This window comes from Gorilla gorilla, chromosome 17 (assembly GCF_029281585.2).
Source record: "Gorilla gorilla gorilla isolate KB3781 chromosome 17, NHGRI_mGorGor1-v2.1_pri, whole genome shotgun sequence".
NCBI classification, from domain to species: domain Eukaryota; kingdom Metazoa; phylum Chordata; class Mammalia; order Primates; family Hominidae; genus Gorilla; species Gorilla gorilla.
The window spans coordinates 82,483,193-82,505,725 of record NC_073241.2 but is presented as its reverse complement, the minus strand read 5'-3'; the positions used below and the strand labels follow the sequence as shown (position 1 = coordinate 82,505,725).

At 36.8% G+C, this 22,533-nt stretch overlaps 1 protein-coding gene across 3 annotated transcripts in view; it reads right to left on the bottom strand.

Moving 5' to 3' along the window:
* Window positions 1-22,533, bottom strand: part of DCC (DCC netrin 1 receptor) — a 1,206,401-nt gene that overhangs the window by 342,564 nt on the left and 841,304 nt on the right. For all 3 annotated transcript variants that reach the window (XM_019014295.4, XM_019014296.4, XM_055367978.2), the window contains exon 9: window positions 16,427-16,581. In XM_019014295.4, coding sequence (XP_018869840.3) covers window positions 16,427-16,581 — 155 coding nt within the window. The remainder of the gene's footprint in view (window positions 1-16,426; window positions 16,582-22,533) is intronic.

Sequence of the window (22,533 nt, the reverse complement as noted above, 5' to 3'; positions counted from 1 at the left end):
ATAATTCCAAGATGAACTAAATTAATGATCGCACATTTCATCTCATATTGAGGAAACCACATTTTTCCCCAAAGCATGGAATTACCATTAAGTTGTTTTCCTAATAACCACCATCAACAAATCAAATAATGTTTTGCCAATCTCAGAAAAATGTAGTCTCTTTCATGAGACTCAAAGAAAGTTAAAAAATCATCCATTTTTCTCAAGATGCTTGTCTCAGAAAATTCAGTTTAGGTACAAGTATTCACAGAACTCTAATTTTCAAATGAATTGTCAAGGCCTTTTGACAAAATCACATAGAAAAGTCAGAAACTATCTCTAAGATAACCAGTGCTTTTTTAAAAAACACTTCAGGTAGGATTGAAACATCTTAGTTTTGATTCCTGAGTCAAAAAACCCCTTCTCCTACTTGATATTAGTGTATCCTTGGGCCAAGTATTAAATACTCAGAGCTTCACTTTCTCAGGTATTCATTATTTCTGTATCACAGAGCTAGCATAAGGATTATATGAGATTATATGAAAAAGCAAGTGTTCAATATAATATGTTAGTTAATATTGTTACCTGAAATCAAGACCCTGAAGCTTTTTCAAATATTGGATACCTCATTAGACAATTGGAGGAAGAAGTATTTAATCTTCTTAACTGTCAGTATTGTTAGAAGAACATGAAGAGATGATGTATGCAAAGGGGAGACGGAAAACATAGCATTCCATAGATGCCTAAAAGGATGTGGCCCGAGTTCTGACCAAGATTATGCTTAAAAACCAAACCTGGGCCGGGCATGGTGGCTCACACCTGTAATCCCAGCACTTTGGGAGGCCAAGATGAGTGGATCACCTGAGGTCAGGAATTCAAGACCAGCCTGGGCAACAGGGTGAAACTCCGTCTCTACTAAAAATACAAAAATTAGCTGGGTGCAGTGGCACGTGCCTGTAATCTCAGCTACTTGGGAGGCTGAGGCAGGAGAATCGCTTGAGCCCAGGAGGTGAAGGTTGCAGTGAGCAAGATTGTGCCATTGCACACTCCAGCCTGGGCAACAGAGCAAGACTCCATCTAAAAAAAAACAAACAACAACAAAAACAACAACAAAAAAAACCACCACCACCAAACCTGGCCAACAGAGTCCCTGATAGAAAAGCCAGGATGATCCAGACGTGTGACATCACCGATATAAATGGAGCCTTTTAACCTCCTCATAAATAATCCACATCGAGTTTCATTTGTTGTTATATCTCCATACTCTACAAACCATAAATTGATGTTTAATTCTTTAGAAGACTCCCAAGCAGAAACCTTCAGAAAGGGCATTTACTGGCTTCTTGCTTACTTCACATTGATTTGAGCCTGTATATATCTCAAGATTGTATTTCTGCATGCAAAAATCTCAGTTCCCTATAAATAGATATGCACCAGAGGCAGGTGTCTTCAGCTTATGCGCAACTCAGAGTGTTTCCCATGGTGATAATGTGACTAAACCCAGCAACCTTTCTCAAAGTTGGCTTGTATTATGGTCAGTATGGGAACAATCAATATCTGATGTTTGTAGTTTTAATAGAGCAATAAATGACATGTATAGATTGCTTTTATAAAAAAGCCCTGCTGTCATTTATTAGAGGAAAAGGAAGCAAGTAATCTTTTTTCAGACAGTCAAGTGAGCAGATTTTTCTACATAATGAAAAAAAGATCCTACCTTAAAAGATACCATATCTTCGGGGAATCAATTTATTGTTTATCTATTTCAAGGCTTTAAAAGATAAGGAACTGCCTTGAGTAAACTGGCTCTTTTGGGAGGGAATATAAATTAAAGAAGAAATGTAGCACTGTATTCTCCTAACACGTAGGTTTCACGGAAGTCAGAGTTCCGGGATGCTTTGATGCACAAGATGCCAGCAAATCCCATCTATTACTTCTTGGGTAACAGACCAGCAGTAAAGGGTATACCCTCCAGAATCAGAGATTTTAGGGTTCAAATCCAGAAGACTCACTCAAGCTATGTGGCTAGGATCAAGCTATTTAATGTCTTTGTGTTTAAATTTCCTTATTTAAAAAAATGGGCAGTGCTTACCAGATAAGTTTGTTGTGAAGATTAATAATAAATAATATATGAATTATATCTGGCACAAAGGAAATGCTCAATGAATGTTAACTATTTTTACAGTGTTCCACGCACTGCGGGGATTTGAGGGGACAGAGTGAACACTTCCATAGAACTCACAGTCTAATATGTCAGGACCCTAAGGTGCAGGGAGGAGAGGAGTCCAAATGAGGTGAGAAAAATTCTCAGGGGCAGGTCCCTGCCAGGCCTTAAAAGCCTTGGGAGGATGTGGATCTTTTATTCTAAAAATCAGAAAGAAATTCCCGTTTTAAGCATTTTTCACTTTGTCTACTGTACACAGACAGAGTGAATTGAAGGGGGCACAGATGAGTGTTGAGATACCAATTGGTAGAATATTCCATAGTCCAGAAGAGAGAGGAAAACAGCTTGAATTAGAATAATGGCTGGCCACGGAGATGAAGAGAAGGGCAGGGATTTAAGAGCTATAGGGGAGGTAAAATCAACAGGACTTGGATTGGTGGTAAGAGAGTGAAGTTGATGGAAGCATCAGGAATGACTCCTGCAATGCAGATTTGCATAGCTAGGTGATTCTGGTGTTGTTCACTGAGAAAGGAAACACTGGAATAGATTAAACTGGGCATGTGTGTAGGTGGAGACGTGTGGGTGAGTGAATTCACAGGTTTGCCACCACACTGGCTTTGAGGCAGTTCACTGTATACAGAGATGTCCAGCTGGTTATTCATTCCTGTATGAACACTCATAACCTAACATCTTCCCCTATCTTCTCTTCTTTTAATTTATAAGCTCCCAGTTAGATAATTTCACACCCTACTTCTATTAATGGGCACATCACAAACTATTTTCTTCTTTATTTCTTCTTCAATTTTCTGCTTTTTCTATTGATTGATAGTCATCTGCTTTTCAGGAAGACCAGCTAGTCTCCAGATCTCGTGATCATCTGTTTGCTCTGTCTCCCACCTAGCTTAACTCCTCCAAACTTACATCTTGATCTTTTTTTAGGGACTCAAAATCATTTCCCTAATTAACAGACCAGACTGTGCTACGGTACTTTATTTCTGAGCAATGTATATGTACATTGAGGAATTTTTCTCACTCTTTCTCCATACTTGAAAAAATGAGCCCAAGATAAAATATCTTTCCCAATAGCAGCAACAATAAAAATTCCAGTAACAATGAACCCAGGTACACACCTGACCTTGACAATACTGAAATTAATATTCACTTTGCGATTTCGCTGACATTTATCACTGAGAAGCACCTTTAACGCCCTTCCACATACATGCATGCAATGGAAAGATTGATAATCACACAGGGCAGAAAACCTAGTTTTCCTGTATCTCTAAGAAGCATCTAAAAGGCTTCTGGTCGGCTGACTGAACCACCCTGAGGATTAAGTTTATTTTATTTTCAGTATTCAAAAGATAAGAAGTTTATTAACCACATGGAAGGTTTGGGCTTGTTCAGAGATAGCAGCAGGAAGACAAATAGACTTCAGCAGTAAATCGTCTCACAGAAGTCGGAGAATGACTTTAGGTAAAACTGAATACAGGAACCCTGGTGTGCTGCTCTGGATCAAAAATTCCCCTTTCTCTAGCCAATCCCACTGCCTTTGCTTTTATGTCTATTGGTGACACAAAGTGCCAGATCAACAGGAAATAAAAAAATGACTGACTCATGCTCAAGAGCTGTTATCATGCTGAGTAAACACTGAGTAGAATAAGGAAAACAGTTAACTATGAATGTTATTTAGATAACTTTTAGAAACAGTTATTTGAGAAGAGTTAAATTTAACCACTATATTTTGGTAACTCGAAAACTCAATTTAATTTCAGATTGACAACCTTCTTGACTTCCTTTTGACTGGACATAAGACACAAGCAATATACATATAAGCAATCACTGTCCAATATGAATAAAAGCTACAAATACATGTAATTTAAATTTTCTAGTAGGCACATTGAAAGTAAAAATAAGTGAAATTAGTTGTAATAATACAAAATTAAATATTTTTTAAAAGATTGGCAAAAATACTATAAAATATGAGGTTATAAAGAAAATAGAAAACATATTATATCCAAAGTGATAAAAATTAATCAAGCTGTTTAATTTAAACTCTCTGTGGCATAAATAAAAATGTAAGTGATATGTTAAATTTATTATTATATTGTTTTTGCTCTTAAATAATATGTTAGATAACGAACCACACCACCAGAATGAACATCTACTCATTTCTGGGAGTCCTCAACATTTTTGTGAAGAGCTTATACTGAACTACAAGCCAATTAACCCCTCTGAAGAACAGAAGTAGTAATCATTATTTTTTATTCCACTGCAAGGCCATAGGAGAGGGCTTTGAATCAAGAAATTCAACTGAGAGTTAAAATCAAACAGGTGATTTATAGCAGATAGTAGAAATTATGTGCCTAGCATGGTCGTGGGCACGACGGTTAGTATAATTCATCCAGGCTGGCTTAATCTCACCAAAGCTGAGATTTTTTGTTTGTTTGTTTGTTTGTTTGTTTCTTAAGACGGAGTCCGCTCTGTCTCCCAGGCAAGAGTGCAGTGACGCGATCTCGGCTCACTGCAAGCTCCGCCTCCCGGGTTCACGCCATTCTCCTGCCTTGGCCTCCCCAGTAGCTGGGACTACAGGCGCCCGCCACCATGCTAGGCTAGTTTTTTGTATTTTTAGTAGAGAAGGGGTTTCACTGTGTTAGCCAGGATGGTCTCCATCTCCTGACCTCGTGATCCAACCGCCTCAGCCTCCCAAAGTGCTGGGATTACAGGCGTGAACCACTACGCCCTGCTGAGATTTTAAAAATATTATGTTGTCACTGCTATGTTTTCTGAACTAATTTTTATCAATGGTGAATTAATAAGAATTTTAACTCATTAAAGCACTGTTGTCAAAAGGCAATTAATGTTTGATCATTTTTCCTGAAACGATCATGGCTAATCTTAGTTTGTGTATGCGCACACACACACACACACACACACACACACACACACGAGTTAGCAGTGTAGTAGGAATATTATGCTAGGTTCAAACTCTGGCTCTGACACTATTAGTTTTTTTGCATTTAATTTTGTCATATCTAATGTAGGAGTTGGGTTGGGCCAGAATTCTTGCTTACAGGATATTTTACAGGTCAAAGTATTACTATTCTTCTGAAGTTGAAAGATTTTAAGGTGATGGCACAAAATTACTGTTTCAGGCCACAGGTGTTAAAAATCAGAGTCCTGGCCAGACATGTCGGCTCATGCCTGTAATCCCAGCACTTTGGGAGGCTGAGGTGGGTGGATCACCTGAGGACGGGAGTTCAAGACCTGCCTGACCAACATGGAGAAACCTGGTGTCTGCTAAATATACAAAATTAGCCGGGCGTGGTGGCGCATGCCTGTAATCCCAGCTACTCGGGAGGCTGAGGCAGGAGAATCACTCGAACCTGGGAGGTGGAGGTTACAGTGAGCCAGGATCGTGCCACTGCACTCCAGCCTGGTCAACAAGAGTGAAACTCCGTCTCAAAATAAAATAAAATAAAAATCAGAGTCCTGTTGTTGGCATCAGTGTCTGGAAGAAAACCAGGGGTTTTTATCAACTGAAGGTCAAACAGTAGAAATCCAAGCATGTGGTCAATGTCTGTAACAGATCTCACAGGCACCTTCAGCAAAATCTGTTATTTGGCTAACTTCATTCACTTATTAGTTTCCTTCAGGCCACCTAAGCAGTTTGCAGTCCTTAATATTCAGAAAGTGCTATGTCCTACAACTTACAAGGCAGGGGTAGAATTCTGAAGAGAGGAAGAAGGTAAGAGCATATCAAATATGATTTTAAGGACACTAGGGATGTCTGTTAATACGAACATTTCTACTTTGCTTGAGAGGCAGTGACTGAAATGGTTTTTAAAATGAAAAATATAGCTTGCTAATTAATGTATGTATATACCTGTATAGACATATACTTTAATTTTCTATATGTATACATATATACTATATGTACATATACAATTATATATATATACACTATATATGGAAAAGTTTATATATATATATAAAATTGTGTTGTCATTGCTATGTTTTAAGCTGCCTGTGAAAACTTACTAACATTGACCACAGGCTTGGATTTCTACTGTTTGACCTTCAATTGATAAAATCCCTAAAATGTTTTTCTTCCAGACACCAATGCCAATATCTGGACTCTGATTTTAACAGCTATGACCTGAATATATATACACACACATATATACATATACACATATCTACACACACACATATATATACATGCACATAAATACATACAAACACAATATATACTTCATAGTTTGCTCAGTCCTCCAACAGATGACATTGAATCGTACTAAGAATCTGTAAGAATTCTTACTAAGATTCACAGGGCAGTATATCGGGTTGAATAGTACTCCAAAAATTCATGTACACCCAGAACCTCAGAATGTGACCTTATTTGATGACATATCTTTGCAGATATAATTAGTTAAGACAAGGTTATACTGGATTTTGGTGCATTCCAAGTACATTATAAGAAGAGAAGAGGACTCACAGAGACACAGAGAGGAGAAGGCCATGTGGAGATGCAGGCAGAGACTGAAATTATGCAGCTACCAGCCAAGGAATGCCAAGGATTGCCAGAAGCCACCAGAAGCTAGGAAGAGGCAAGGAAGGATTTTTCTGAAGCATTTTCAGAGGAAATATAGCCCTACTGACACCTCGATTTCGGACTTCTAGGCTCCAGAAAGGTCAGAAAATACATTTTGTTGTTTGGAGACACCAAGTTTGTGGCACTTTGTTAAGGTAGCCCTAGATAAATAATACAACACCCAAATGGGTTAACAAGTTCACTTACTTATTTCTAAGGGAGATATTTGAAAAATCAATGAAATTGAGGTAAATTGTGTAAGATCAGTCAGCAGTGTTCCTTAATGAGGCTTTTCTAGTGCCCCTTCATATTATCCCAATACAAGCAGTATGATCCTTATTTTATAAAAATTTGAGAATCAGACCAGGTAACTGACTTCCCCAAAAACAAACAGCAGAATACAGAGAAATCTCAGTCTAGAACACAGATCTTTTGCTTATTTTTTAAAGTGATATTTCCATTTCAGGAAGAGAAACTGTCATTATTGTAAGCTCATTGTTTAGGATAAGCATGCCTGCACTTAGGAATCTAGACATAGGCCTTGGGCTCTCACTAACGCATTGATGTATTCTATGGCTAGCCTTAAAAGCTCTGGTCCCCAGGTTTATTGGTTGCACATTTCAATGGTTGGAATCTACTATCTTAAAGTGTTTATGGATTTAAAATTATGTTTCAGGGCACCGGGAAATGTGTCAGACTCTGGGTACCCAGAGTTATAATTTATCACACCAATTATAGATTTAAATAAGAGGACAATGTACAAGTTACTAGCACTGACCATGGGCTTAGAGTTCCATTGCTTGACTTTCAATTGATACAAATCTGTGGTCATTTCCTTCCAGAAATGAGTGACACCATCTCAGCTTTGACTTTAACAGCTACAATTAGAAGCAGTAATTGCTTGTCATAGGCTTAAAATCTTTCTATTTTAACTCATGGTAATCTCCACTCCCTGCAGAATAGCCTGTAATCAGAAATTCTGTCCCAACTCAACTCCTCATTGCATGGGATCTTGGGTTCCCCAAGGAGGAAAGATTGAGCAATTAAAGTAACATAATGTAAGAACACTGGAGTTAAAGAAAAATAGCTAAAGTCATATTATTGACTTTTTATGTAACATGTAAAATTCACCATATATTACAGCAGGCAGAATATAACCTGCAGTTAAAAGAATCCATAAAATAGTACAGTAATTTAAAAGGGAGTTTTACTTAATTTTGGTGGAGTGTTAGATCAGATAATTTCTAAAATATACTAAAATATTTTATACTAAAAGGCAATAAGGTTTGTGCATCAAATTATATCCGCGTTAGATTATGCATTAATTACACACTGAAATTTTGTAACACTAACTTTAGGTTAAAAAAAGGAAATAGAGCCAGGCACGGTGGTTCACACCTGTAATCACAGCACTTTGGGAGGCCGAGGCAGACAGATAACGAGGTCAGGAGTTCAAGACCAGTCTGGCCAACATAGTGAAACCCCGTCTCTACTAAAAATACAAAAACTTTGCCAGGTGTGGTGGTGTGAGCCTGTAATCCCAGCCACTTGGGAGGTTGAGGCAGGAGAATCACACGAACTCGGGACGTGGAGGTTGCAGTGAGCTGAGATCACACCACCGCACTCCAACCTGGGCAAGAGTGCAAGATTCCATCTCAAAAAAAAAAAAAAAAAAGAAAAAAAAAAAGAGAGAAAGTAAATTTGATTCCACTTCTTTGAATGTTTGTGTCCCCTCCAAAATTTCATGTTGAAATTTAAACCCCAATGCAAATATTATAATAATCTTTTAAAAGATGATTAGGCCATGAGGGCTCTACCCTCATGAAGAGATTAGTCCTTATAAGAGGGCTAGAGGGAACAGCTAGCTCCTCTTTTTTGTCCTACCACTTCTTCCACCATGTGAGGACACACCGTTCATACCCTCTGGAAGATACAGCAACAAAGCCTCATCTTGGAAGCAGAGACCAGCCCTCACTAGACACCACACCTGCTTAATCTCAGACTTCTCAGTCTCCAGAACCATGAGCAATACATTTCTATCCTTTATAAATTACAGTGTCAGGTGTTTTGTTACAGCAGCAGAAACAGACAAAGAAAGAAACTTCTGCCCTTATTTTATTTTCTATCCCAAGCATGTTATAAAAGGCTGGATACATAGTTGGTGCTCAATAAATACTTATGAACTGCATAGAAAAATATGCTCTAAAGATGAGGGAGTGCTTCAATACACATGTGATTAAAATGCCTTATTCCTTTCTATCTTTACTCTTTCTCAGTGGTGTTCATCAGCTCTCCATCAAAGCAGTTCCCTAAAGCAGCTCAGCTCATGTCCTTGGAGTAGAGTTTCATTCAGCTGCACCAGCATGACAACAATATCCCCAAAGATGTTCATGCTGGCTTTTGCTCTAATTCAGCTTAGCAAACCAACTGCTTTCACGTTTAGTAGGGCATATAACCAAACTAGGCGATTAAACCCAAATCAGATCTACTTAGGGAACCTCTTTCTCCTAGACTAGTTGACCGTGCTGCCTGAAAACCAATAATTATTATGACACTTTCTTATCCCCTTTCCTACACTCCCTTATGTCTATCTATGAGAAGTTAGCTTTCTTTCTATGCAATTTCTCATGAAGCAGATAAATTTTCTAGATGTTTGGTTATACCAACTGAAGAAGCCTGAATCATACTGTGTGCTCAAAAGAAAAGAGAAAATAAGAGAGCCAGCAGAAGCTTCTTAGGGAAATTACATTCATGATATACCACTGTTCAACCCAAGCAACTAGTAAGCTATGTCCTTCACTTTCAGTTGAACTTCGGAAGATGCTTATGTATTTTTCCAGGTAATGGATTTTTAATGTGATTAACTAACTTAAGTAAATAAACAGCATATCTTCAAGTCTAGATTCTCTGGCCTTTAAAAAATCATGTCTATTAATTTAGCACATAATTGACTTTTCTGTTTTGAACAAAACTGAACAATTTTGTTCAGGGAGATGAAATCTGTGAAAGCTGTTTTTAGTGAATTCTATTTAAAGTTGTTTCCACTAGACTACCAGTTCCTTGAAAGTTAGGACCATTTCTGACTTGCATTTGTATCCTCATTTACCAGCATAGTGCCTAGACTGCCACTGTCTGAGAGAACTTTCTGAAATAATGGAAATGTTCTCTGTGATCTCCAATACAGTAGCCAGTAATCACATATGAATTCGTGAGATGTGGCTCACAAGAGAGATAAGTTGAATTTTTGGTTTTTAATTTTATTTAAATTTTAAGTGCTACTAAGAAGTTGGAATAGGGCTATTGTGACTGACAAATTGAATTTTAAATTTTATTTTATTTCAATACTTTTAAATTTAAATAGACAAATGTCGCTTGTGGTTACTGTACTGGAAACTGTAGGTCTAGAACTTAGCACAAAATAAATATTTTTAAATGAATGAAGAAAGAACACAGTGACTCACATTTGCTTTGGAGTCTTCTAGAGGTGATTAAACAACCCATCATCTCAAGCCCACCTCTAATCCTTCCACTAATATATGTTATTATCAAAGACATCATACCTAGCCTAATTGACCATTAAATCTAAATGAATTCCTTAAGCCTTTGGTCACAGAGGATACTAAACCATAAGTTTTTAACGTTCCCCATCTCTTATTTATAACACCCGAAAACATTTTTTTACATCCAGATACTTTTAAAATAATGTATTTGTATGCTACCAAAAAAGATGTAATGCCAGTGCTTATCTTTACTTCTTTCCATTATTTATGTCTGGCCATGTACAGGATCAGACAACTGAATTGTTGTCGAGTGGACAGGTTTGCCATAGTGGTCATCCCAAATATTTATTCAAATCTCAGTGCAGTGCAGTTAATAGTTGTAAATCAAGTGACAAAAGTAATGAGCTAGACAGAGCTGTGATCAACTTAGTTTGCTTAATTTATGTAACCATACTTTAATAAATATAACTGATATTTTATATCTTTCCCAAACCATATTCTACCAGCATCAACCAACCAATGACAGCCAAGTGTCACGTAACAATGTTTTGATCAGCAACAGCCCACATATACCAAGGTGGTCCCATAAGAATATAATGAAGTTGAAAAATTTCTATCGCCTAGTGACATCTTGCCATCATATCATTCTAATGCAATGCATTACCTTTTCTATGTTTAGATATGCTCAGATGTACAAATATATACCACTGTGTTATAATTGCCTGCAGTATTCAGTACCATCACATGCTGTACAGGTTTGCAGCCTAGGAGCAATAGGCTATACCATATAGCCTAGGTGTATAGTAGACTATACCATATAGCCTAGGTGTGTAGTAGACTATACCATATAGCCTAGGTGTGTAGTAGGCTCTACCTTCTAGGTGTGTGTAAGACACTATTATGTTCTCAGAAAAATGAAACAATTAATGATGCATTTCTTGGAATGTATAGCCTTCCTTAAGTGACACATGGCTTTATTTATAAAACGTCAATGCTGTGATACATCTTATGTGATAATGTAGCACTTTCTGTCCATAAGACTTCAAAATTTAGACAAGCCAATCTATAACAGCCTGCCAAATGCTAAGGAGAGGTTAATTAGGGAGAAATTAACAGAGTATGTAAATGCGCTGACTGTATAGTGATCAAGATAGTTCTAAACTATAAATGAGGTATTATATTAGCCTTATTTACCCAAGTGATTACCCTGATGAGTATCCCACTTTGTTTGTAAATGTAGAGCAGATGAAATTATGTTCTTATTTGATCCCGTTGGGTCAGGGAGCTTTTTTTTTTTTTTTTAAATGAGATGCCAGGCAAGACCCAGTGGCTGCCCACGTGTTACCATATTTCATTTTTGCAACTTAGGAAGAAGAGGAATAAATGATACTCCCATTTATAGTTCAGGAAACTGAGGTCTCGATGATTGACAAACTTGCCCTAGGATACAGGTAGTAATGTTCAGAGACGTTATTTGAACTTCTCTGTTCTTTTCCTACCAACCATACAAGTAGAGCCATATTAGAATTTTTAAAATCTCATGAAGGAGGAAAGAAGCAAATATGGCTATCCCTCTAGATAATATATTCTAAAGCCACTCAACTTGGTGGGTTGCTTTCACTCATCTTTTTAGTGTAAAGAATATAATAGACTAAGAATATTACTTACAACTCTTAAATATAAAAGAGTTTTGTAGGTAATCGAGTTGTGGTCTTGCAAATAGGCTTCCCATTCTAACTCAAGCCCTCAAGCCAGTATGTGGTCCATTTTAACATCCTTTATGATTAAACTGCCTTAACAGGATCTTAAAGGACTGCAAATAATAATTCAAAAAATCTCCACATGTGGTATGAAAAGATTAGACAAGTCTTAAGCAGACAGGGACTTAAATCCTGGCTGATAATACGGTAGAGAAATTATATACCATAAAGGCAGGGGAGAATGGGCAAGGGTTTAGCAAAGGAAGATATCATCAGAGGACACAAACCTTCATATAAATCAAGCCTTTCTATTTCGAGCAATTATTTCATAAACTGGATCTTGGGCTGTCGATCTCTTTAAATGATTACTACAAAATGTATGCACTTTTAGAAACAGTTGCTGGCTGATTTATATTTCAGACATATTTTCCATCAGTTTTATTCTTTGCAAATACGGTTTGTATAATAGAGTTGATATTTTCAAATAATATGAAAAACTTGAAATTCAATTTGTATACAAGCTATGTAATTTTAGTGTACAATTACTACATCACATTTGGAAAACATTGATAAAAGCAGCAACCAAATGCATACTCAGCTGAGACCCATTTTCAAAAGATAAGATCATTTTGTCAGAAAAGAAATATTGATGAAAATGTTTTCTTTAACCTGATCTTGCGGCTAAATTCTGATAGTCTAGTGAAGTCATAAAACCAGCCCTCGCATTTTCTCTTAAGGACAGAAAGATGGGCTTATAACAAAGAGGGAAGGATGGCGGGAAGGAGGAAGGGAGGAAGGAATGGGAAAGGAAAGGAAAGGAACCATAGGATCTCTGGTATATTCCATCTTCTTCAGTAATTGGGTGTCTTATTGAGCAGGCTTGGAGAAGATGAAGTAAATATGCTCCTTATCCTAGAAATACTTTCAAATTACCAAAATGGCAGTTTATGTTACCAACAGAAGATAAAATACACAAGCAATGCCTATCACTCATGATAATATAATTTATTTATTCTAATGTCCGTAAGAAAGACGGCAAGTGAGTTTAGCAGTACTCAATATACATGAATTGAAGCAACTGGCTAACTCTCTTGCACATGTAAAGGATATTCTGAATGTCTTGTTTATGCAGGCTACTTTATTCCTAACTACTTATTTACTCAGTAAGGGAGGAATTATCCAGTGGCAATGTTCAGTGAAACAGAATCAAATCATAGTGCAAATAAACAATGATCTGCAAAGGTATCCTTATTCCATATATCGGTAAGAAAATGGGTAATTTAATAGAACAATGCTGTTACTAAAGGCCAAAATATGATTAGCATTCTAAAGCTGTTATTGCTGCCATTAATGAAAAAGATTCATGGCTGCATCATGTTTCTAAAGCAGAAAGATTCTTCATTTTCATTTCTTAGAGAATAGAATTTATATGTGACAACAATACCAACAATCAGCATGTTTTATTCAGTTAGGCTTTTGTTATTTTATGCCTTATCATTTACGCTAATTGTTAAGCAAAGTAAATGCTTATAGAGACTTGGGTCCAGTGAGGTGCTCTGCACAAATTTTTCACACTGCTTTCTGAATGGGAAGGAATGTGTGATATATAAAGCATAGACGTGGCTGTCATTGTAACTGGATTACAAGACTGATTTGAGGAGGTGGACGCAGTATGATCTGGGCATAAGAAATTAACTAGGTAATATGCTGCAGCCATCACAGGTCATGGGCTCACGAGCAAATCTGTGACTCAGATTGTTTGTATTCCATTTACCAACTTCTTATAAGTTCCCCTACTTGAGTTGTTTTGTTATTGTTACATATTTAAAATATTTGCTTCCCCCCAAATCTGCTGAGATCCATAAATACTGCCGCTTTATTACTCATGTATGCTTTTCTAACATGCCTCATGCAGCCTGGAACAGTGTTAGGAACATAATAAATGTTTATTAAACATACTTATGAATTGAGTTATGTCATTGTGTTTTACAAAGTTAAGGCCATATGTGTGATACAAAAAAAACATTATTCTTTTTAACTTAATTATATTAAAATAGCAGAATATATTGTATCATTTTATCACAGTTTTTATCTTTTTTAATTTTTATGGAATGAGTGTTCTTAGCCAGTGTCAAAAAGGAAGATACTTTACTGTCCCTTGGCTTGGGAACGTTGGTGTTAAAAAAAAAAAAAAAAAAGAAGTAAAATTTTAAAACACTGAAAATTGCTTTCTTAAGTTGAATGCTTAGAAACAATAGTATTGATCAAGGAAAAAAAAATGCTCATTCTTACAAAGCAAGGCTAACCAACCAGGATTTTTATCAGAAATGCAATGTAATCATGACTAGTCAGCTCTGAAAAGTACGGTATAACAATTTTACGATAATTTTAGAACTAGGAGATGAAAAATTCAGATAATCCATGGAGATTTGATCTTTTGAAAATGAGCATGCTTTTAAAGCTAGTTCCAATACTGGAAAATTTATCAAGGATTTCTTTAAGGAATTTTTCAAGAGTTTTTAAATTGTTGACCTATCTATCACATGAGACATACCATATATAATGTGTGTGTATTATATATATGTAAAACCTAATTTGCTTTTAATCAAAAATATAAAATAGTCATAAAAGTTATTGATTTTACATAGATGATCTATGAAGAGAAAGTCAATAAAGCAATTGAGACTCAAATGTTGGGCTGGGCGCGATGGCTCATGCCTGTAATCCTAGCACATTGGGAGGCCGAGGCAGGGGGATCATTTGAGGTCAGGAGTTCGAGACCAGCCTGGCCAAAATGGTGAAAGCTCGTCTCTACTAAAAATACAAAAATTAGCTGGGAATCGCTTGAACCTTGGAGGCGGAGGTTGCAATGAGCCGCGATTGCGCCACTGCACTCCAGTCTGGGCAAGAGAGTGAGACTCCGTCCCAAAAATAAAAAAAGAAGATTGAAATTTTATGTTAATATAGACATTATGAAGAGGAAATTGGCATTGTTTAGTGATTTAAATCAGTACAGCAACAAAACATTGCCCAGAACAGAAACCTGGGAGCAGGACCAGCTCATAGGCAGCAAAGGGTGAAGTTGTGCAAGGACTCACGTTCTGCTGTAGCCATCCCATAATCTTAATAATTTTTAACAATGTGCCCCTGTGTTTTTATTTTGCAAACAGAAATTATTTGGGTCCTACAAATTATTATTATGCCTGGGGGCCTGCATTTCCAAATAATTGTCGGGAACCTCAACATGACTATGCTTTTGAAGTTGTTGAGGTTTTTATTTCTGTGAGGCAAATATTTGTAGTACTTGCACAACTTAGCCCTCTTCCGTCCCTTCAATTAATACTTTATTCCAATTTGTTATCATCTTGTCTCTGTAGCCCTGGCCAAATGAAAGAAAGGATGGAGATTCTGTGGAAAGTGCACTCAGACTGTATCTCCTGCTCTCTCTTCTTCGACTTGCTGATTTAAACCACCCAAGAAGTGATAGAATACAAAGGTTACTCTCTCACAATTACCAGTTAAAATATTTCCAATCTCTACTTCACCTTATTCCCAAAATACAAGAGGTGATTTTGATATACCTCTTTACAGTTTCATGTAAAATGAACAGGAAATCAAAATATCATTACAAATTTTGTTATATAAAAAGGAAATAGGTACAGTTAGGTGTTTAACATAAGGCAGCTTGTTAACAAGTAGCCATGCATTTCATTTTGATTTTAAATTCCAATTGTTTTTTAATGTGAAACAAAACAAATTTGGCGAATGGCTCATCAGCAGCTAATCTTTTCAAAAAACATTAGAAATGCACAAGAAAAAACAAAATTTTGTCAAGTACAGAAATAGTTTTCGATATGTAATTTTGGAGCTCTTCCTTTATCAAAGTTGAAATCATTGAATTATACGTTGGTCAAAGAACATTCAGCTGCTCTACTTTGTGAAAAAAAACATAGCTGAATCTAGTGATTCAAGGTAGAGGGAGTGAGATTATCCAATAGAGGTTATCTCTCATATTCCTCAAATCTCAATTTGCTTTTAGTAGGTTTTTCAGTGCATGCGGTGCGTGTTCAAGCTTTTAAATTAGTCCCTGGATTTAGAAATTGTATGTTATTGTTCTTTTACCTTTGATGTTACACTCTTTACAAACTCAAAAAATCTGAAAATTCAACAGAGGAGGCTGAAACTCAATGATGATGATAAAATACTGTCAGGCAGAGTAAATCACTTTCTTAGGAAATGAATATGTAGACTGCAGAGATAGATTAGGCCTTTATAGAGGTTAATTTGCCATTACGGTATGTGGCCTAAGTGAAGAGGCCATTCTATTTACAAGTTATCTTACTTTTAAAAGTCCTTGAGTTATATAAGTTTACTTAGAAGAAAAAAAACTGTTCTTCCCTTTTGTCACTTCGCAAAGGTTCTGTGAAAGAATTCAAGGATATTGCAGAGGAAAATAAATACTTTTTAAATGTGGCCCGTTCCTTTTCATACTCACACTCAGGCTGTGTGGCCACCTTGATGGGTTGAGAACTCTCTCCCGGTCCCCATTCATTGTAAGCCACAACTCGAAAGGTGTACATGGCTTCTGGCTTCAGGTTTCCCACAGTGAGCTGAAGGGACCCAGGCTGTGTTGTATTCAATGCTCGTTCCCTGAGAAATCAAAGTTGCAGAGAAAGATTATTCCAAAAAGAATACCTTCAGCCAAAATCTGTATTTGATGTGCAAGAGTAGTGAGGTGAACCAAAAGGTTGCTCACTCATCTAATGTTGACTCTGGGACATAATTCAAGACCTCAGACTTTCTATAGAAAATAAGCTAATTGGAAGGACCTACAAATAAATGTTGCAAGGATTCTGTGGAGTTTAAGATTATGTCATTCTCCATGAAACTTGCAAACGAAAGTCTTTTTCCTCGACACTTTACAATTTGGAATTCAAAACCCATGAAAAACAAGGAGCTATTAAAATAAGGAGAAACATCTGGAATGTAGACAGGAAGACGAGTTTTGTAAACATCCGGCTAATGACAGAAATCAAGGTTTCAATTATTCCACAAATCGGTCTTTGTCAGTATTGCCAACAAATGCATTTATGCATTTTCTCTCATTGTATGAAAGGAAAACGCAGATGCTAAGTGTTCTATGTATGGAGCCTGAGTCCCTGTGGTTACTTTAAGTGCAATTAGTGAAAGGAAGTAGATTCCTTCCTGCGTGAAGAGAAACTGTAACATATGCCTGTTTGTCTTGCTCTTCAAGCCACATCTCTATGTGTTCAATATCAATACATTTATAAACTAAAAACTTCCTCAGTGTTGCAAACTAATGAATTAATCTACTGATCATGGTTGCATTTATAGTGCGTGTTAAGAGATGACAAACCTTTTGGATATGGATGCTGACATTTTAGAAATGGTAACTATTGAAATATTCTTTAAGGACACACATAATTCTACACCTTCTGAACATTCTAGATATCCTCATTGGAACTTAACATATAGCTGATTGAACTGAGTGAAGAAGGCACTTCCTCTAAGATTCTCAATTGTTTCTCAAGGTTTCTATATCTAGATAATATCTCTTGCTTCTCAGTGGAATTATACGTACACTTTAATTTTGCCATTCAGATACGTTTTGGTTTTGGACATATTTAAAATGAAATATCTTTTTCTGCCAGGGAAAATTAGATTTTCAAAAAGTAAAAGTTCTAAGTGCATGAATGATGATGATTCCTGGGCATATCTACACTCTTAATATGACTGATGGCAGAGACTGGCTCGCTTATCCTCAAACTCGAAATTTCTGCTTCATGTACTAGACCGTATTTTCCAGCTTCCCTGAAGTCTAGTTGAGGCCATGTGACTGAGTCTCATCAAGAGGTTGAGTGTCTGTGATGTGATATGTGCTGATTCCAGGCCTGGCCTAAAATAAACTACACATGGGTAATTCACCATGTTCTCTTCCTCCACCTGTTGTCTTGAGGTAGGGAAGCATGATGACCTTAGAAGCCATATGGGTGATGATGGAACAATAAACATTCGTAATAATTCTAGAGAAGAGCTGGGAAAAGAACTGACAATCAGTAACATCCCTTCCATGTCAGAAATAGTTCTAAGTCATTATATATTTTAGGGCTTATTTGTTATAGGGGTTAGCATCATTTTATCTAGCACTGCTAGTATTTAAAATATGCACCCTGAGTGGCTGCCAGGAGCTAAGTGATGGGAGAACGGGACGTTAGTGTTTAATAGGTAAATAATTTTAACTGGAGGCAATGAAAAATTCTGTGGACAGATGGTGGTGATGGTAGCACAATAAGGCACGTGCGCTAATACCATAGATCTGTACACTCAAAAATAGTTAAAATTGTAAAATGAAAGATATGTTTTACCACAATAGAGAAAAAGCACCCTGTATGAATCTGGATATAGCCTGAGGTTTAGGCATTCTTTTAGAAGTGCAGTGTGAAGTTTCTGGAAGGCTGAATTCCGACTTCTAGGAGAGTAGGGGTCTGGATGAGATTCAATAGTAATCTAAAGTAGGTAAGGCTAAGAAATATGGAACAATGCTCCCATTTGCCACATACCACACTGCTATATTCTACCAAACTAAGATCATTTAGGTCAGCAAATTGCTTTTTAAAAGCAAACCCTCATAATAGAATTGTATGCCTTGTTGTATATAGCTCAAAGAGATTGAGCACATGGAGATGGGGATTTTTGCCTATTTTTGTTTTAGCAGAAGAATTTATATACCCAGTGCCTCAGGTAGCTTACTGATATAGATAGGGTGGTTTTGTTATCATTATTTTACATATAGAAAGTGAGATTTAGAAAAGCAACATGATTTATTCAAAGGCTTCACAGTTAGTGGGTATCACACTTAAGAATGAAATCTGGAACTTCCTCCTCTAAATCTAGTATTGATATCATTCAACAATAGTGGAAAAATAAGGAACTTCTTTGGATCATGGGAACTTTGGGTAAAAGACATGAGGTCCTATAGGGAAAAAGGGGACAATGAGCACTCAGAGATTGCTGAGAGCATGAATTTGTCTATCATCTGCTGTGAATCATTTCATAGCATCTTTTCTAGACCTTCAAGCAACATTGTTATCAAAGGCCATATTTGCCTATCAAACACCTTGGGTATCTATAAGGAAGGACAGCTTTCATAATTAACTTTATTCTTACAAATACTAAATAAATTGGATGAAATAACTGTGTTCCAAGTCATGCTGGCCATAACCCTTTGAACAGGTATTATTCTGTATTTTATTTTTTAAATAATTTCATTATTTTAGATTCTGGGGTACATGTGAAAATGTGTTACATGGGTATATTGTGTGATGCTGTGGTTTGAGGTATGATTGATCTTGTCATGACCAGGTAGTAAGTATAGTACGCAACAGTTTTTCAACCCTTGCCCTCCTGCCTTCCTCCTATGTGACAGTCCCATGTCTACTGTTGCCATCTATATGTCCCTGAGTACTCAGTGTTAAGCTCTTACTTATAAGTGAGAACATGTAGTATTTGGTTTTGTGTTCCTGCATTAATTTATTTAGGATTATGGCCTCCAACTACATCCGTGTTGCTGCAAAGGGAGTGATTTCATTCCTTGTTAAGGCTGCATAGTATTCCATGGTGTATATGCACCATATTTTCTTTATCCAGAATATATGAGTGCATGGATGTTTTTGTTAGAATTATTTAATTTATTTTGGATATATACCAGTTAATAGGATTGCTGGGCTAAATTGTGGATCTGTTTTAAGTTCTTTCAGGAATCCCCTAATTGCTTTCCATAGTGCCTAAAATAATAAATTTACATTTCTGCCAACAATGTATAAGCATTCCCTTTTCTTTGCAGCCTCACCAGCATCTATTTTTTTTTTTTTTTTTTTTTTTTAGTAATAGCCATTCTGACTGATGTGGAATGGTATTTCATTTTGGTTTTGATTTGCATTTCTGACGATTAGTGATGTTGAGCAGTTTTTTCATATGTTTGCTGTTTATATGTGTTCTTTTGAGAAGTATCTGTTTATGTCTTTTGCTGAACAGGTATACTTTAAAGGAAAGAGAGGCAAGAAAATCTGGACATGTCCAGGTAAAAATGTCCAAGATCATGAAATGAAAATATCACTTACATATACAAGAGGATGTTGGATTTCATAATGGGGAAGATTTAATAATCTTCATTAGCCTCCAAAAATTATCCAAAATTAATAATTCATAAAAATTTTATATATAAACATATTCATTGATACGGACAATTCACACTTTCTCAGTCTTACATAAAGTATAAATAAAGCATCTTTTGAAAATGTTTCCATGATTTTGATCTGTAAAATAGAACCCAGGCAAATGCATTGTGCTTGCTATGTAAATACACCTCCAAGACAACTCTGTGGTTCAACCTCTGATCACCTGCTGGTTCTGCCCTGGGTTGATCACTGGTTTCCACAATGTGGGCTCTTAGTGGTTTTAAACCATGGTTTAATCTAACCATTTCAATTTTATGTGCCACTTTCCAGAAATCTGCTTATCATATCAAAGGGAGTTTGCATCTAAACACTATGTAGGCCAGGCACAGTGGCTCACGCCTGTAATCCCAGCACTTTGGGAGGCCAAGGCAGGCAGATCACTTGAGGTCAGGAGTTCGAGACCAGCCTGGCCAATGTGGTGAAACCCTCTCTCTAGTAAAAATACAAAAATTAGCCGGGCATGGTGGCATAAGCCTGTAATTCTAGCTACTCTAGTGGCTGAGGCACGAGAATCGCTTGAGCCTGGAGGCAGAAGTTGCCATGAGCTGAGATCATGCCATTACACTCCAGCTTGGGTGACAGAGTAAGACCTTGTTTTAAATAAACAAACAAACAACAACAACAAAAAACAAACCTCAAAAGCCTATGTAGACTGTGGAGTAAGTAGTTCAGGACTGAGGTAAGTCAGGGGGGCTGTTTCTGGCCTTCACATTAAACTTTCTGAGCCCCAGATTTCTCAAGTACAACATATGTGCTATAAAAATTTTGTATCACAATGTCTGAAAGAATTAAATGAAATGCTGTAGGTAAAATATCTAAAGCAAAATACATGGCACCTGATACTTAATATGGATTCTGCCATAATGGCAGTCACTGCTATTATTTTATAATAACAAAATACCACCACAACTTCATAAGAAATAAATCTATTGCGTCCAAGAAGGGGACTTTTCCACAAAGTATTTAAAACCAGGAATCTGAGGACATAACTTAATGAGAGATATAATCACATAGAAAAAAGCTACATAGATAGGTTTCACTGACCTTGGGGCTTGCCCCCACTCCAAAAAAAAAAAAATCTTTATTGATATTTTCTATCATATTAATTTTCTTTGCAAAGATAAATCAAAACAAAAAGAGTGAGCATAACTACAGACATTGAACAAGCTCCAATAATGAAAATATTCATTTTTAAAGGGCTGGAAACTGCTCTCTGAGGGACACTGAGAAGAAATAGGAGTTCCCTGAGTTCCACAGTACAGCTTGATAGTCTTATGGTATCTGATGTCCCCACTGGTGGATGAGTGTCTGCTGCCAAACTGCTGTGTGGCTTCGCTGGGTTTTAATGGGGTGACATCAAATTGCTAACTTTATACAAAAGCATATTGAGAAAATGGTATTTCCTGCCATGTTATCCTTCACAGATTTGTTCAGTTCTAGCCCCAAGGATTCCCATGAGTTTTTAATCACCCTTTCCAGGCTTTAATAGCTGTAAACAAAATATAGCAAACCATTTCCCAACAACTAAGTAACATCTGAGTTTGGAAGGGCAGTTTATTATGTGGGATTTCTCTGGTTCCACTATAGGCCAACACTAGCCACCTAAAGTAAATTTTCCATGAAGCAGTAATTAAGGATTTCCTCTCTGCTCACTGTAGTCCACACCCCTCTGTAAATGGGCAGATAAGCACACTGGGTTCTGAAGAAAAGAGAACAGTGAATAATGAGAAGTTTACCCAATTTTTGGGTAAACTTGTATTGTTCGGCCTCTCACTGCGTTAACAACTCCTGTGGAAGCGGCAGGGACCCCAAGCCTCCTCCCTCTCAGTGATGTTCTCTCCTGTGAATCTGAAGACATAATTACCCTTCAAATATGCAGAACTCAGAGTCATGATCTGTAACACCAGATGGATTGTCAGACAAATCTTCTCCACTTCATTCGTTTCCCCCTAACTCTAAGTTGGCAGTGTCGGGGAGTTAAGCCAAATTCAGGATAAGTCGATTGAAGTAAAGGAATCAAGCCACTTGTGCCTGCCTGAATCCATTCACAGCAAATTTACTCAATGAAAATTCACATAGAGCATCAAATATACGAAGTCTGATTCCTCATGCTAAAAAGTCTGTAGACAACTTGTCCACTTGGACTTTTACAAGGAGGCTATAAGAAGAGTTAGTTAATAAGAAGCGTTAATTTTTTGTGAATGCTAGTTTTAAGAACTTTGAGTTACTTGATTAAAGTGTCTTGGAAAATAAATGTTTCTACTCTAAAAGCATGCAGTTTGACCCACTAACCATAATGTTCCTGCTTTACTGAGATCAGTCCCTGTAACTCTTAAGCACTGAC